Source organism: Kwoniella pini, chromosome 5 (assembly GCF_000512605.2).
Source record: "Kwoniella pini CBS 10737 chromosome 5, complete sequence".
In the NCBI taxonomy this organism is placed as follows: Eukaryota; Fungi; Basidiomycota; class Tremellomycetes; order Tremellales; family Cryptococcaceae; genus Kwoniella; species Kwoniella pini.
The window spans coordinates 389630-406053 of record NC_091720.1 but is presented as its reverse complement, the minus strand read 5'-3'; the positions used below and the strand labels follow the sequence as shown (position 1 = coordinate 406053).

Genomic DNA, 16424 nt, shown 5'->3' with positions numbered 1-16424 from the left:
TCGTTATCTTCGTATACATATATTTCGCATGTATTCAATTCAGCAACTTTCATGATCCATCTGGGATGTAAAGAATAGGTCTCTCTCTGATCAATGATCAATACATACGATATAAATCATTTGAACCAAAATACGTCCATGATTAACCTCCACTTTTGATGAACCTGAATCTTTGGAAAAAAGTGCATAGACTACGTCACACTTTGTTTACGCCAAGAAGAAATCATACAAAACTTTTAATTCTCCTTACTTGTATTATTTTCGAGTAATCTTAACTTTCGCTCAACTTTCAGACCTTTGACGAAGGAGAGAAGAAGTGTTAAAATGCCTCGTACTAGATCTGAAATGAAAGAGGATGATGAAATTGATATTAAAATAACACCTCCTACAACTTCATCACCTTCAACTAAAGTCAAAACTACAACAACTAAAAAAACTCCAAAAATACGTACTCCCCCTCCAAGCGGATTAAGACAAAGAATCAAAAATACTGTTGATGAGATTAGTAAAGATGCTGAAGAGCTACATGTTAGATTGAAGAAAAAGGTAAGCTGATATCATGATACATTGTCGAAAGCGCCGAGGGGAAAAGAGCTTATTCAAATTTGTGATTTAGGATGATGGACATTACAAGGTGAGCTACTCATTGAAACTTCCGACAGAATCATACGTGCTAACTTAAATGATATCTAGCTTCTTGGTATGTCTATGATATTTCGTTGTTGCTCTATACTGACACAAAATAGCTCCTGGAACTCCATTTAATGAGATTGGTAAGTATCACTCAAACATTATTTAGGTATACTGTGGTAGGCTGATTTAGGATTATCAGATCTGAGCGAATCGACGTTCTTCCGTCATGGAGATCATTTGAAGAGGAAAACTTGGAAATCGTGGTTATTTGGTAGGAAGGTAAGCTAAGCCTGTTTAATTCGATTCCCAAATACCAGCTGATAGCTTTATTCAGTTCTTCTTTCCCGCGTGAGCTTTGATTTTTATATTAAGTATCTTAAGATAGCTTATATATGGATAAAAGAGGTGTAATACTTGGGGTATGCTTGGCTTTATGGGCAGTAGATTTAACCGGCTTACCGTAAGTCATTGGATCACTGCGGAATCTATGAACAAAGCTAAATGAGTTTATAGGGCGGATATGAAAGATATATGGACTACATTGCCAGCAGCCCTCGATCCTCGAGACTTGTTAGCAAATTTGACTGTTGTTGAAGGTACATGGAATCTATCCCCCATTGACATGGGTATTAATCGATGATAACGATTGCATTCTTAGGCGCAAGAAAAGCATTGGAAAATCGAGATTTTACTGTAGGAGAATCTTTAGTAGAACAATATGGATTACATAAACATCATCCAATAATTTTGATACCTGGTATCGTATCTACTGGTTTAGAAAGTTGGGGTACGGAGACTGTTGCGAGGTCATTTTTTAGGAAAAGGCTATGGGTAAGCTGTTCAATTCAATAATAGGAGAAATGAATCTGATCAGCTGTTCATAGGGTACATCGACAATGATCAGAGCCGTTTTAACCAATAAGTAAGCTTATAATCGTCCACATATGGTAGCTCAGCTAATGTAATGTACATGTTCTCATTAGGGAAAGATGGATACAAGCTTTATCTATTGATCCGGAGACCGGCTTGGATCCGCCTGGTTTCAAAATAAGAGCTGCTCAAGGATTAGATGCTGCAGTGAGTGAACCCACTCGACAGCTCACGCATGAGTCGATGGAACTAAAGCTGATCTGGATCGTTTGTAGTCGGAATTCATACAAGGTCAGCCTTTTGAAGAGTCTATGCGCTACTCCACAGCTGATATTTGGATTATAGGATACTGGATATGGCAAAAGATAGTGGAAAATCTAGCTACTTTGGGATACGACACCAACTCCATGGATATGGCCGCATATGATTGGTGAGTCCTTTCGTGTTTCTCAAGCTGGGTTGTATGAATATCCCACTGAATGAGCGGACTTATGAATAGGCGATTGGCGTACTACAATCTCGAGACTAGAGATGCATATTTCACCAGGCTGAAATACAAGATCGAAGTCATGAGGCGACATAACGGTCAGAAAGTGGTCTTGTGCTCGCATTCGTAAGCTATATCGAACACACTGGAACTCTACAGGTGATAAAGACTAATCACTGTATGCATATAGGATGGGAGGTACTGTTCTACTCGTGAGTCTGCTTCTACCACTGCTACGCGAGAAACGATAAGCTGATGTAGGACTTTCGGTTTGGCAGTATTTGTAAGTTACCGGTTTCAGACTGCGTGCAAAGACTAACAAATAATGCGCGGAATAGCTTGAAATGGGTCGAATCGAATCCTGAAGAAAACGGGTTTGGAGGCGGAGGCGGCGCAGCATGGGTTGAGGTAAGAGCTATCTCAATATACCATGATCGTAACAGCTCGAGGTGACATACTGAAATGGCGAGCCCTCATTCGCAGGAAAATATCGACTCGTGGGTCAATGTTGCTGGTACGATGTTGGGGGTATCCAAAGCTATGACTGCTTTCTTATCTGGAGAAATGCGGGATACCGTGGAACTGGTTAGTCGATACCCATCCAACCCTCAGTCACCAGCTGATAATTCTCTTGTGCGCTAGCATCCCGCCGGTTCATGGGTATTGGAAAAGGTAAATCTGCTCGCCGAAAATAACGTGTCTCTGGCTGACTGCCATTGAAGTTCTTCTCGAGGCGTGAAAGGGCCAAATTATTCAGAAGATGGCCTGGATCCACTTCAATGTGGATGAAGGTAAGCTAAATTGCGAGATCCTCATGCGTGAGAACCGTTGAGGAGCTGAGCGATTTGATATTACAGGGCGGTAACAGGATGTGGGGTAATCACTCAGCAGCGCCAGACGATCCAGAAAACGCAACTGATACCCATGGTCGATTCTTTTCGTTCCGACATCCCGGGACATCAGAGAAAGAGGAAACATTAACGAAATGGACCGTCTCTCCTAACTTGACCTTAAATGAAGCTGGACCTTATGTTCTAACGCATACCCCACCAAATTTTCAACGTATGATGGAAAGCAACTATAGCGTTGGTTTCGAGGGGAATGTTGAGCAGCTCAAGAAGAATGATAGGGATCATACAAAGGTGCGTTACACAAATTGGTTCATGATAGGATGCTGATCTAGAGGATTGTATACAGTGGAGCAATCCACTGGAAGTTAGGTGAGCAGTTCATCATCAGTGAACATGTGAATGACAATCAGCTGAATATCGATACAGGTTACCTGAAGCTCCTTCGATGAAGATCTATTGCCTGTATGGACACGGAAAGGAGACTGAGGTAATTTGCATATCCATTCAAGCGAGCTTGACGAATACCGACTGACATTCTATGCCTCTCAGCGATCTTATTGGTACATGCAAGGAGAGTACGAGCAAGATGATTCTCGGTCTGACGCCGAAAACGAAGATGCCTTTGTGAGTTGTAATGTATCGCATAACCTCGAAAAGACATCCCTGACTTGTTTCATTACAGTGTGATTCCTCAGACCCTTCTAACGGATGCGATAATTCCACCAGTCTCCGTGTACCATTAGACTTCCCTTTATCGCGTAAACATTGGATCGACTCGGCTGTAAGTGTCAAAGGGTCAAAGCCCGAAGTGCGTTCCGGTGTGAAGTTCGGAGATGGAGATGGTACCATACCTGTTGTCAGTCTTGGTAGTATGTGTTTGAAAGGTTGGAACGGTACTACTAAATGGAACCCCGCTGGTATACCTGTTGTCACTCAAGGTGCGTCAGCGAAATTCTAGCTTACTTACAGAGCCGATCGGCTAATAAAGTTTTATTATTCTGGTAGAGTATTTACATTCGCCTGAAAGCTTGGATCTCAGAGGTGGAGCTCAGACGTGAGTTTCTGAGTCCGGTATAATGAACACTTAGCTGATGTTTGTTTGTTTCTGTCGATTGATGAAGTGCCGATCATGTAGATATATTAGGAGCTACACCCTTGAATACGGCTATATTGAAAATAGCAGCAGGTAGAGGTGATTTGATAACTCAACAAATCGGTTCGAAGATTTTCGAGTATATAAAAAAGCAAGATTGGGATTGAAGCAACAAGAATTGTTCGTTTGTTTATAGATGAATTGCATCTTTGTTTTCTACCTATAGAATTAGATCATGGCATGTATAATATATGTTAAGTATAATACAACGTTTTTAATGTGGACAACCTCCACTTTTGGTTAGTCGCTCTTGAGATATTGATGACGATTTGTAGATTGCTCAGGCACGATCAGCAAAATATACATCTTACTTGAACTGCCATTCGTTTCTTGAATTACTCGAGTATATGTCATTATACGAACCAAGAGCAGTACTCGAGTTTGTCATCGAGTTTTCAAGATTCTAGGAAGGTGTAATTGTGATTACTTAATTCGAATCAAAAATGAGAATAGCTATTGTAGGTACAGGTGTATCTGGTATATCAGCATTATGGGTAAGTTATCTATTCTCCTCTTTTCTTCATATACAATATCAAGGTTATTTGTCATAGAAGAAAGTACAATCCACTTGTATATCATTTGAGAATGCAGAAGTTTAGCTTAGCTTTATGTATGATTTGATATAGCTTTTAAATGAATTTTCTGAACATGAAGTGAATATATATGAAAAAGATGATAGACCTGGAGGACATACGAACACGGTAGAATTTAAACGTAAGTCTGCGGTTTTTGTAATTTAGTGTAAATAGCCCAAGAAAAGGATCAAAGTGCTTATGAGGTATTACAATGAGTAGGGGAAGGTAAAGAACCTGTACAAGTCGATACGTAAGTATAGGTATCTATAATAATTCGATTATATCTGATGAGTGATAATTGTGTTACATCAAATAGCGGATTTGTAAGTACGAGCGAATGTATTAAGAAGTTTATCCAAATATCTCTGACTGTAATTTCTTATTATTTGAATTATAGATAGTCTGTAATCCACCTACATATCCAAATTTTTTAAGATTTTTAAAATATTTAAATATCCCATTATTAAAAACTGAAATGACTTTTTCCGTTACGAGAGATAGAGGAGCTTTTGAATGGGCAGGTGAAGGATTAGGAGGAGTATTTTGTCAATTATCAAATTTGTAAGTTAGATAAATTTTTAACTTACTGATTAAACCCAACTTAAGCTAATTTTTTTACTTCGTATTGGTTGGGAATTTAGATTCAATCCAAGATTATATAGAATGTTATTTGATATTATTCGATTTAATTTATTTTCAACTGATTTATTAAATCAAGAATATAATAAAAGAGAAATTAGTATTGGAGAATATTTAGAAAAAGAAGGATATAGTAATGGATTTAGAGATGATTATTTAATGGTAATTTTTCTTTTTGAATTAATTTTTTTTAATGTCGATTTTGCAACTTTGAATGAATGATAGGAAATTAGCTAATGTTTTATGAGATTTTTGAATAGCCAATGACAGGAGCTATTTGGTCTACACCTGCAAATCAAGCTGCATTAGATTTTCCAGCTTCAACTTTAATTAGATTTTTTCATAATCATCATTTATTACAAATTACAGGTAAACCAAAATGGTTAACTGTTAAAGGTGGATCGTAAGTTCATGCCGAAAATTCTGTTAATCAAAACAAAATAAAAGAAAAATTGTGACTTATTTGTCCTTTGTTGAATAGCAAAAGATATCTAGATGCTGTTTTGAGCAAATTACCGAAAGAGAACCTTCATTTGAATACTGAGATCAATGCTATTGAATCTCATGAAAATGGAGTGAATTTGGTTGAAGTTTCAGGACAGAGACATTTATATGATCATGTTATACTGGCGTGAGTTGTTTACTACTCAATCTATTACTTCTCTAATCTGCTCAAGCACGATATTAGTGTGAATGATACTGATAGTTAATCGTAGTACGCATTCGGATACGACATTGAAATTACTCCGAAACGGAGGTGGTTTGACGGAAGATGAAGAAAAAGCGCTGGGTCCTTGGAAATGGAGTAAGAACGAAGCTATCTTGCATTACGATGAAAAGGTTAGGCATTCATAAGACTATATTTCTCATATATACATACAGCTGATGCCTATACGTGTAGCTTATGCCCATAAGGCGGAAGGCTTACTCAGGTGAGTTTGACAATAAAGACTGACTGGTCCGAGATCTGTGCTTATCACTGGTTTTGTAGCATGGAATTACCTCACTCTGACTGAAACTGATGAAAACAAGCCTCAAACTCGAACAACGGAGTCAGAAATCGAGACTGTCTCTTTGTAAGTTGAGTAATTCTGATATGAGAATGGAAGCCTCATAGCTGATTCGATTGTTACGATTAGAACTTATTCTATGAACATCCTACAACACATTCCAGAAGACAAACACGGTTTGGTATTAGTAACTCTTAATCCACCTTTCCCACCTGATGAATCGAAGGTAGTAGGAAGATATCATTACGAACATCCAATGATGACAAGAGAATCAGTCGATGCTCAATCGTTATTACCTTCTATTCAAAATAAAAGAGGTATATCATTTGCTGGAGCATGGACAAAATATGGTTTTCATGAAGATGGATTTACATCTTCAATGAAATTATTAATTCAATCTCCTTTTAATGTTAAACCTCCTTTCCAACCTTTACCTGCTTCGAGAGGATTACCTGGAAATACAATTTCAATTTTATTTGCTAGGTTAATCGTAAATCTCCTTGAAATGGCACGTAGGAAACTACAACCTGCTTGGTATTGGGTAAGATGGGTTACAGTAATTTTCCTTGTATGGTTTGATCAAGTCTTAAGTGCGATAGGATGGAAAGAAGGAAAGAAAGAAGTTGAAAGATTAAAAGGTATTTGGGTCGGGAATGATGTTGAGGCAAAGAAAAAGAGGTAACAAGATTATTGCATTTTATGTTGGAATAATTACATATGCAACATATATGAAAGCGTTTTATCCCTTAATGTTACACATGATGATATCACTCGAAATTCTATTCGTTGTTTATATCGCGAATAAATACGAACTTATGGGACGGACAGAATAAACAGCATCAAAAGAATTCATAAGAATCGCTTTAGATTTACCAAGCTGAAATTCCCGTTATGCATTCACCGTTATAGCCTCCACTAATTTGGGAATATTGTTTACATTCGGTGCCGAGGCGGAGGTTACCTTTTAAAATCAACTCCACCTCTGCCACCGAAGTGTGAATGAATTGATTTACAAGGGGTAAAGGGGAAAATAACGTAAAAAACGGGAATGAGATCATCACCTCGTATACCTCCACCATAACTATCCAGTTTGAATAAAAGGTATATAAAGCATGTATGATTCGCATACGAACATTTGTTTTCTCAGTTCATCAATCAAAGATCCATAAGAACAACCACTGTCTTATAGACTCTCACTACCAAATAACCAAATCTGATATATACAAACGACAATGTCTTCTATCCCACAAGTTCAAGTTGCCGGACATTCTGTTGGCAGAATGGGTTATGGATTAATGCAATTGACTTGGAATCCTAAACCACCTGCTGAAGAAGATTCATTCAAAGCTATGAAGTGAGTAAAGGTCAATCCAAGGCATGATATCCCAGACAAAGTGTTAATATAGTTCATTGATACTGATACTGCTTGATATCTTATTAGAGCTGCCGCCGATGCTGGCGCTACTTGTTGGTCAACAGCAACTTTTTACGGTCCAGATTTTGCAAATATTCGATTAATTGCAAATTTCTTTAAAGCTTATCCAGAATATAAAGAAAAAATAGTTTTGGTAGTCAAAGGTGGAACTGAGTATACTACACTCGCACCAAAAGGAAATGAGTAAGTAATTAAAATGATGTTATTCGAAATTACGGGTAGGCTTAATTTTGACATTTTTTTTAATCTAGTATCGATTTCTTAAGATCTGATATAGCTAAAACTCAAGAAATTTTAGGAGATAAAAAAATTGATGTTTATTCTTTAGCTAGATTACCTGAAGGTACTGTTGAAGAAGTATTTGAAATACTTGAAAAATTAAGAAAAGAAGGTTTATTTACTGCTGTTGGTGCTTCAGAAATGGGAGTTGCAAGTTTAGAAAAAGCTCAAAAGGTATGTCTAGTCTTTCATATTTCAATAATCAATCCTGACTCAAAATTCTTTCGCCAACAATTATAGATCACACCAATCGCTATTATTGAAATTGAAGTTTCACTCTTCTCATTTGAACCTGCAATTCAAGAAGTTGTAAAATGGTCAAAATCAAATAAAGTACCAATTTTTGCATATTCACCATTAGGTAGAGGATTTTTAACTAGAACATATAAATCTCCTGAAGATATTCCAGAAGGTGATTTTAAAAAGATGGTACCTAGATTTCAAGGAGAAGCATTTTATCAAAATTTAAAATTAGTTGATAAATTAGATGAAATTGCATCTAAAAAAGGTGTTAATACTTCTCAATTAGCTCTAGCTTGGATTATTGGATTATCAGATTATGTGAGTTTTCTCTGTTTTTCCTGAGAAGGATCTTTTTTTTTTTCAAAAAACTAATTAATTACGTTTTCATTTTAGACTATCCCAATTCCAGGTTCATCAAATCCTAAACGTGCAGTTGAAAATACTCAAGCGGCTTCTATTACCCTTACAGATGAAGAGAATAAAACTATTTCTGATATTTTAAGTACCTTTGAAGTTCAAGGTACAAGATATCCCGGAGCTGCTATGGGACATCTCGTGAGTTGTCGAGTGTTTTTCTCACCTTTTCAGCCGACATTATATATGCTAATGTACCTTTGTTGAATATAGATGAAATAAGTGCAAATTCCTTTCTCGATATTGACAGGCCAAATCTTTGTATAGTAAGGCCAACGAAGGATTTGTAATGTATATTTCGAATTGATGTATGATTTTTTAAATTTTTCGACGCTTAACTCTACTGATAACAAACTGATACATTGAAAAAGTACGGCAAACACTGATTCTATCAAGCTTACAAAGTAGTGTGCTGAACTTTACCAAAGGATGGTTATTCCCAGTGGATTCGACGTAACAAGTGAATCATAAAATGTCGTCTATGCGTGTTGAACAAATAAACAAACTTGACATCAGGGCATTTCCTTTTTTGACATCCTTTGTAAAATCTTGAACGGACTTCGAACAAAGGAAATATCCTTGGGCACTTTCTTATGTTTTGAACGGTCATTTACGCTGAGTTCGTATAATGATGATCGTATTCGATTGACAAACTTCCTTTGAGCTGTCAAATCTCGACTTTTTCAACTATTCGCTTGCAAATGATATCAAAATTGAGTTGACGGTCTTTGTACGATTTGAAGGTAAATCTCCACACGACTTCTCATATTTTCCATACTGACCTATTGCACAGTAAATAGTAACGGACAATGATAATCCCGAAGACATGAAATCCGAAAGAAAGACATCTGTGTCAAAAAGGGCGCATCAATCTTGAATAAATAATTCACTTTGAACACGTTTTTCTTTTCTTTTTTGGGTTGATTGTCCGATCAAACTTCCATCAAAAGTGTTCATCTCTTATTTTCACTTAGTATTTATTTTATAATAAAACAACTGACGTAGATTATCATTATATCCTGGTCTAATTCACTCATCAAGTCACAATTTTTCTTCATTGTCGTGAATTCGCAAAGCATCTTCAAACATCTCATCCCAACATTCCAAGTAATTCAATCGTATTTGGAATATAATCAGTTGATACACATACAATAACAGTAGCCTTGTTTTCCATCATTCACTAAAGCCCAACTTGGATAAGACTCAACAAATCATCGAAGATTTATTTCTTCAGAATCTCAAAAATCAAATAAGACTAAAAAAGATCACAATGTTGTTATTCATGTTACCTCATCTTATGTTTTTCGTCATCATTTTCAACCAAATTTCTGCTGCTCCAGCTTCTGCATCGTCCACAGAAGTGGAAGAAGGTACAAAAGGAGTAGATAGAGATTGCGTTTTAGCTTGTTCTCATTGGTCAGTTACAATGGGTTATTGTAGAGGTGAATATGATGATTTTTGTAAGTCTTTCGTATTCTGACTAACGTCAGCTCAAAGGTTTTTTTCCCATATTTCGAGCTTCGTCAAAAATAGAACAGAATATCAGAAGCTAATATTTTTATTTTGTTCTATTTCTTTCCACTCTCTTGCGACGTTCATTTTGGTACCGTACCAAAATCACGCGAACTCGATATTATAATAACATTTGCCACTTCTGATTTATCGCACTAAACAAAAAAATAGCTCAACAACAAAATCTTCAATACGCAAATGATTTTTTATCATGTTTATGCATTGGAACAAATTCAACAGGTGAAATAGGATATGAATTTATGATTGAATCAACAAATTATTGTTTAGGATGTAAATCAACACCTTTAAAAATAAAAGATAATTTAAAAGTAAGTTCAAAAGCCTTAAGTAAAAACTTTTTAATCTTATTTTATTGACAAAAAATATTATTAATTTTGTTGTATAGGATTTCGCAAATTTATGTCAAATAAAAATTGAAAATGGTACTGCATGGAATGCAATTAATTTTATGCCAATTGGATATTCAACTTCGAATGATAAATCAAAAGATGCTATAACTTCATTTGGAATTCAATTATTCAAAATTTCCCAAAAAATTTGGTTTATTCAAAATATTATAATTATAATGATATTTTTAGTATTTACAACTTTGATAACGTTATAAGAAACAAAAAAAAAACAATATAATTTAGGTAAAGAGATTTGAATAAAATTGATAAATAATGGGTTCAATGAGTTGTATATGAACAAAGAATAATAAGTATGGACAATTCATTCCTCCTTTTTGCACTCAAGTATGGGTCTCTGATTCCTTTTCATGGATAATTGTTGTATATAAATTATAGTAATTCACCGTATAATCCAACATTTCATGTCAACTTATGTATTTCATGCATTTCAAACAAAATTACCTCTTGCAAAATGGCAAAACCTCAATGTACACCATTCACATTGATTTACAAGTTATACTTTCCAAACAAAACGATGCAATGCATAAATATCAATGACAAAGACGGTAAGATCGTTCTATTACTTATGAAATAAAACGAAATTTTCGAGAATGAATAGGAGGTGTATATATGAGAATTCAAAAAAATGCTTTAATTAATAGCTACATCGATATTTCAAAATCGAACGAATTCTTTTTCTATAATTAATCAAAAAAAAAAGGAATAAAAGAAATATTGCGACTATAATACAGTAAATCATAACATGAATACTTCAAAAAGGAAAAACAAAGATTTAAAGAACAAATCACACCTGTTTTATAAAATGACCATCATCTAGATCGCTTACTAGCGGCACTTATAACTTCTCATCACCTTTTGACCCTGAAGGAAAGTTAAAAGTTTTCGAAGCACCATCATCCATTCCCAACTTGGATTTCGATCTCAAACTTCCACCTTTCTTAGGTGAAGTAAGTAAGGCAGATGGATTTGAAGAAGGCGAGGCATTAGATAAAATATCACTGTTTGATGTTACCGAAGAGTTGCCATTTGAAATTGAAGAAGTTCCAGAAGCACTTGAACCTGACGCTAAAGAATCCATAGCAGGTCTCATTTTTTTGAAACTTGGTCTTTTAGTTAAGCTACTTCCACTTCCTAGTGAACTTTCTTCTAAATGTCTAATAAGAGGAGAAGAAGAAGATGATATTTCAGGATTAGGTTTTTCAATTTCCAGTTCTGTTGGAGAAGCTCTTCTTTTAATATGTGATTCATCCTCCGTACCATATGTACCTGTACTTCCTACTGTTGAATTCGACTTGGTTGTATTGAAACTTGAACCACTCAATCCTGCACTAAGAGACTTCGATCTTGATCTTGATCTGTCATTGGTTGTTCCGTGATGACCATTCTCTTCATCTAATATATGTAGGTAACTATGTATGATAGCTCTGTGCACGAAGAGGTATTGACGTAAAGATTGGACAAGGGACATTCGTTGAACTCTCATACCTTCCAGAACGGAGGCGACAGGGTTTGGCATTTCGGTAATCGGAGAAGGGCTTCGATGTTTCGTATCGGATCGTATGATGGGCATGGGAACATTAGAGTCCTTGTCATTGGCCGCTGCATTTCTTGCGTGCCGACTGATAGCGAAAGAAACATAATCAGATATCAGTCAATCTATCGATCGTAAATAAGGTCTATCTGCGAGCTGAGACTTACGCTTCGAGTGGAAGAAGGTCTGAGGAATGCTTAGTAGACGCCAAGCTAGGTCTCCTCGTGCCCCCACCAGCCTCACTGGAGAAGTCGGTCGAGACACTTCCTCTATGCTCGAAAAACCTATCAGGCGGAGGATCTGCAGGTGATTCATCGATGTCCATCTCTTCGCCTACTTCACCAGAGCCTGTTCGACCTGCGTTATTTTGAGCTAAAGCATCTTCCGTTAATGAGGCATTTGAGTCCTCGGTGGCATCGATTGGGTTGGGCGAAGAGGTCAGCACCGAGCGTTGAAGATCAGTATTTGACACGTCGCCACTTGCTTGAGGAGTAAGGAAAGATACTGCTTTTCCAGAGTCTGAATGTCCAACGGCCACGGGAACCTGAAGAGCGGGAAAAGAGAATGGTTTCTCGGTATCTGCTTGTTCAAAGCCTGACGAAGAGTCCGTTGATTCCCTCCGCCTCCTTAGATCCCGTCGCAGTGCGTCCAGGATGGCGTCTATCACAATGAAACTTCCCGTTCGCCCAACTCCAGCAGAGCCTGGATAAACAGCTGTCAGCGAGCAGCATTGTAACGGAGTGAAGCAGTCCGGCCCACTCACAGTGAACCAGAACAGGCGGTCTGTCAGACCTGTCAGCCCTGCCTGTGGAATCTGATTCTTCCACAGCCAAATCCACATCTTTGATCAGGTTCAGCAGTGTGTCTGGCGTTTCAGGCACATCGAAATCTGGCCAACCGATGCATTGAACCTGGATGATCGTTCTTGGTGGTTCAGTCGGTTGTTCAAGGTTAGACAATCTGAATACTCGTTTGATGTTCTTCTCTTTCCCAGTGGGGAATGACGACGATTGTGGAGTGACAGCTGCTGAACCGAAATCGAAGCCTGTTGTGGGCGCTTGGTATGCGTGATCTTCACCTCCACTTTGAGAAATCATTTGAAGTTTCAAATTACCGTATGTGCTGCTTTCCCAATAATTTCCACACTTGATCAGACCACCCTCGAATTGTTTTGTTATCATCACAATCACCGTCACGCCTTGTTCCCATACTAAGGTCCAAAAATCATGGTATGTGGCGTCCAGGGGGCCTTGAGTAGCAATGTATCGACGAGAGGTACCTCGAGGTTGGACGTAAGAAGCATTAATGTAGTCGGAATCGCAATCGGGTGGACGTTCCAATCGAACTCTGGAGAAATCGTATGGCCAAATATTCTTGTATCTACAAATGTACCGTAAGCGTGTATCTCGTTGCACAAGAAAAGAGCTTACCTGTTCTTTGTGCCCCTTTCGACACCAGCTGTGATGGAAAATGGGAAGTAGTCTTCTTGAAAAGTAGCTTCCTCTCCATTCCAGTTGGTCAAACGCTGTACTTCCTCAGCATCATGATGTCTTTTATCAGCCCAACTTTCTCTTCCAGCTCTATCTCCTAGTAAACCACCAGATCCTTTACTATGCCATTCCATAACGCCTTGTAAACGTTTTTGCTCATTTAACTCCAGATCATAGAATTGTTTCGCTAACTGGTCCATGCTCTGCTTTTCAGGCATAGTAGCTAAATCCTTTAAGAAGACAGGAAGGTCTTCGACACGGTTCATGACTTGATCCGGTAGGTTAAGAGGTATACGCTCAGTGATTCCGCCATGGGATAGCTCCAGATTTTGCCGAATGTTATCAAAGAACGGATTGGCTGGTTGGAACTTAGCCTTTTTGGGCGACGGCATGTCGCTCAATGTCAAGTCTCGAGCAGAGAGATTGCCCGGTCGCTCCGTTGTAGTAGACGTCTGGGCAGCAGGCATTGAGATTGCAAACGGGTTGTTTTTTAGACTGAATCCAGGCGTTGCTGGCATTGCCAATCCGGTTGGAGGCGCTTTGCGACCTTTCGATGGGCCTGTCGATTCTGCACATGAAGGAACAGAGTCAGCTTCCTGCTTCAGCGGTAAGAAAGCCTTACCTTGCTTAAAGGCTAAAGTACTGAGTTGTCCTGCCATCAATCCTTTACTCAACCCCGCTTTTGATTCAGCTTGAAGGTTTTCAATTTCCACATCTTCATCCTCAGCCACTAGTCTGACCTCGCCATGAGTTAGAGCTGAATGACCTCCTTTGACGAACCACAGATGTCCCGTGTAGCCTTCTCTTTCGAATTTCGACGACAGACCATCTAAAACACTTCCATCTGCCACAGATCCACTGTCAGAATCGACCAGAACAATATCGCCTTTCTCTCTCCAACGCAGTATTGCTTCAGTCGATTTAGGCTGTAACATGCCAGCTAATTTCTCGATATTGAATGCAGGTCTACGTAATAAGGTTGAAGGAATAGGTAAGGAATGAGACCAAGGAATGTGGGAGTCGTGAAAGAGCGATGGGGGACGGACATCCAAGACAAGTGTTGAAGGTGAAGACAATAACGGTACCAAAGATTTAGCGGAGATCGGTTGAAGTCGTTTACCAGATGTTCCCGCTCCAGCACCTGGTGAAGAATTCGTAGAGGTAGATGCCAATGGACTAGGTGATTTACCGGCACGAGACGGTGGGAGGGATAAGGAAGACACCCCAAGTGCTGCTTTAGGTAGTGAGCCTCTTCGGCGTGCTAACCCTTGAGGTAAATTCGGCGATAGCGTAGCCGGTTCATTCGATGAGGCTCGTGACGATGAGGCCCTATTGTCCATGGGATTGCCTTGACTGGCTCCTTTCGCCATCGCTGTAGGCATTGGCCCCGATCCAGGAGTAGCCATAGCTTTATATCGTAGTAGGGTTTCCGCACTCAACCCTCTTGATGGACCGGGTGGCGGCAGATTGATCGGAGGCGGCGAAGATAGTTGTAATGAGCCTTTGCCCGGACTCGAACCAAGTCCGCCACCTGCGCCTGTCGAATCTGCTGATCCCCGTCTGTCTAAGGATCCTTCTCCCCAAAGATTTGCGCCACTCCAGCTACCGCCGATATTGAGTCTTTCGAACGGATACCCTAAATGAGGACTAGCTCTTCCCATTGGACCACTTTCCAAAGATGGTGTTGGTGCTCCAGAAGTAGCTGCTAGTGAATGCCATGGCGATGTCACACCTGATCCACCAGAAGGGGTAGCGAAAGGCTGACTAAGCGGAATGCTGAATCCTGACGGAATCCGGCTTGCCGGTCCTGTTGCAGGTGGATCGGGCGATCGGAAAGGCGAACTAACCATGGGTGAATAAGTTGGTGAAGGTGAAAAGGGGACTGTCGGAGGCGGATTTCGAGGCTCATGGGAAGAAGGAAAGTTAGGGATACTAGTAGGCGGAGCTTGACGACGTCGATTCGGGGTTTGATTGACAGCTGGAAAAGAGAATTCGAATGATGATGACGGTGGAGAGAAATTAGAATTCTTGGGGGATGAAGATGCGTTTGACCATTCAACGTCTTCTCCCTGATTATCATTTACATTGGTCCGACTTATTGAAGCACTCCGATCTCCTTGCTCTAGCCCCTTTTGCGTTTGCTCCACTAACATCTTCTAAATCCAATTCTTGAAAAAAAGATTCGTATGTGTGTGGCAAACAAGAGATGACTGATTTCGATTTGAGCTGACTTATAGATACAAGTTCATCTTCCAACTATAATGAATGTGACAGTCCGAGGTGCATGTATGTTTATGCTTAGAGCTGAAATTTGAACTAAAGATGGTGTTTGATGAAAAAAATATATGATTATTTCGTGTGTTTCCAGGGAAATTAGGTTGATGATGGTGATGATGTATATATGACGCGTAAGTTTGAGCTAGTAGATTTCCTCGTAAGACCGTTCAAACGGCGAATTGCGAGAGTCTAAACTATGCTGTTGATATATGTCTAGCAAAGAGCGATAGTGATATACTGAGTATGCGGTCAAGAAATGGTTGTGGGAGTGTATATCAAGTAGGGATAGTAAAAGAACGACGATTACTGGTTTGATGCGACAATGGTAGTGTTGGGTAGAATGACGATGATATTTCAATATTTTGTCTTCTTTTACAAGAGATATGAATATTGATTTGAGACAGTATAAGTATATGTATATGCAAATGTGAATGCAAGTAATGATGTGCCGTGTATATGCTTGATGCTGATGAATGCGACAATAGTATAATGAGAATGAAAAGTTGAGATTACTCTTATTTGGTCGGATGCATAACTATACTATTCGTTTCGCTGCTCGTTCCCCCTTTGTTGCTATACCTTAAGTTTGGTTGA

General features: G+C 38.7%; 5 protein-coding genes across 5 annotated transcripts; 4 read left to right on the top strand and 1 right to left on the bottom strand.

Annotated features, from left to right (window-relative positions):
- Window positions 1-324: 324 nt before the first annotated feature.
- Window positions 325-4101, top strand: I206_103911 (uncharacterized protein; the record flags this gene model as incomplete). The annotated part of the gene is made up of 25 exons (XM_070202853.1): window positions 325-546; window positions 617-634; window positions 694-700; window positions 747-773; window positions 833-912; window positions 968-981; window positions 1037-1093; window positions 1147-1229; window positions 1292-1464; window positions 1518-1555; window positions 1617-1710; window positions 1779-1794; window positions 1849-1933; window positions 2003-2116; window positions 2329-2398; window positions 2474-2575; window positions 2633-2662; window positions 2713-2781; window positions 2848-3132; window positions 3188-3210; window positions 3268-3328; window positions 3391-3465; window positions 3524-3779; window positions 3847-3895; window positions 3963-4101. The coding sequence occupies 25 exons, from the start codon at window positions 325-327 to the stop codon at window positions 4099-4101; spliced, it is 2187 nt and encodes a 728-aa protein (XP_070058954.1).
- A 336-nt stretch (window positions 4102-4437) lies between these two features.
- Window positions 4438-6900, top strand: I206_103910 (uncharacterized protein; the record flags this gene model as incomplete). Its single annotated transcript, XM_019156247.1, has 12 exons — window positions 4438-4488; window positions 4621-4708; window positions 4789-4819; window positions 4886-4892; window positions 4967-5130; window positions 5211-5370; window positions 5469-5611; window positions 5690-5839; window positions 5925-6048; window positions 6110-6140; window positions 6200-6284; window positions 6348-6900. The coding sequence occupies 12 exons, from the start codon at window positions 4438-4440 to the stop codon at window positions 6898-6900; spliced, it is 1587 nt and encodes a 528-aa protein (XP_019011205.1).
- Window positions 6901-7450: 550 nt separating this feature from the next.
- Window positions 7451-8811, top strand: I206_103909 (uncharacterized protein; the record flags this gene model as incomplete). The annotated part of the gene is made up of 6 exons (XM_019156248.1): window positions 7451-7572; window positions 7660-7836; window positions 7905-8106; window positions 8173-8493; window positions 8569-8730; window positions 8803-8811. The coding sequence occupies 6 exons, from the start codon at window positions 7451-7453 to the stop codon at window positions 8809-8811; spliced, it is 993 nt and encodes a 330-aa protein (XP_019011206.1).
- A 1048-nt stretch (window positions 8812-9859) lies between these two features.
- Window positions 9860-10726, top strand: I206_103908 (uncharacterized protein; the record flags this gene model as incomplete). The annotated part of the gene is made up of 3 exons (XM_019156249.1): window positions 9860-10049; window positions 10273-10430; window positions 10508-10726. 3 exons carry the CDS (start codon window positions 9860-9862, stop codon window positions 10724-10726), a joined length of 567 nt encoding a protein of 188 aa, XP_019011207.1.
- Window positions 10727-11367: 641 nt separating this feature from the next.
- On the bottom strand, window positions 11368-15706 carry I206_103907 (uncharacterized protein; the record flags this gene model as incomplete). The annotated part of the gene is made up of 5 exons (XM_070202852.1): window positions 11368-12151; window positions 12231-12765; window positions 12827-13443; window positions 13494-14121; window positions 14176-15706. The coding sequence occupies 5 exons, from the start codon at window positions 15704-15706 to the stop codon at window positions 11368-11370; spliced, it is 4095 nt and encodes a 1364-aa protein (XP_070058953.1).
- Between the last annotated feature and the right edge of the window lie 718 nt (window positions 15707-16424).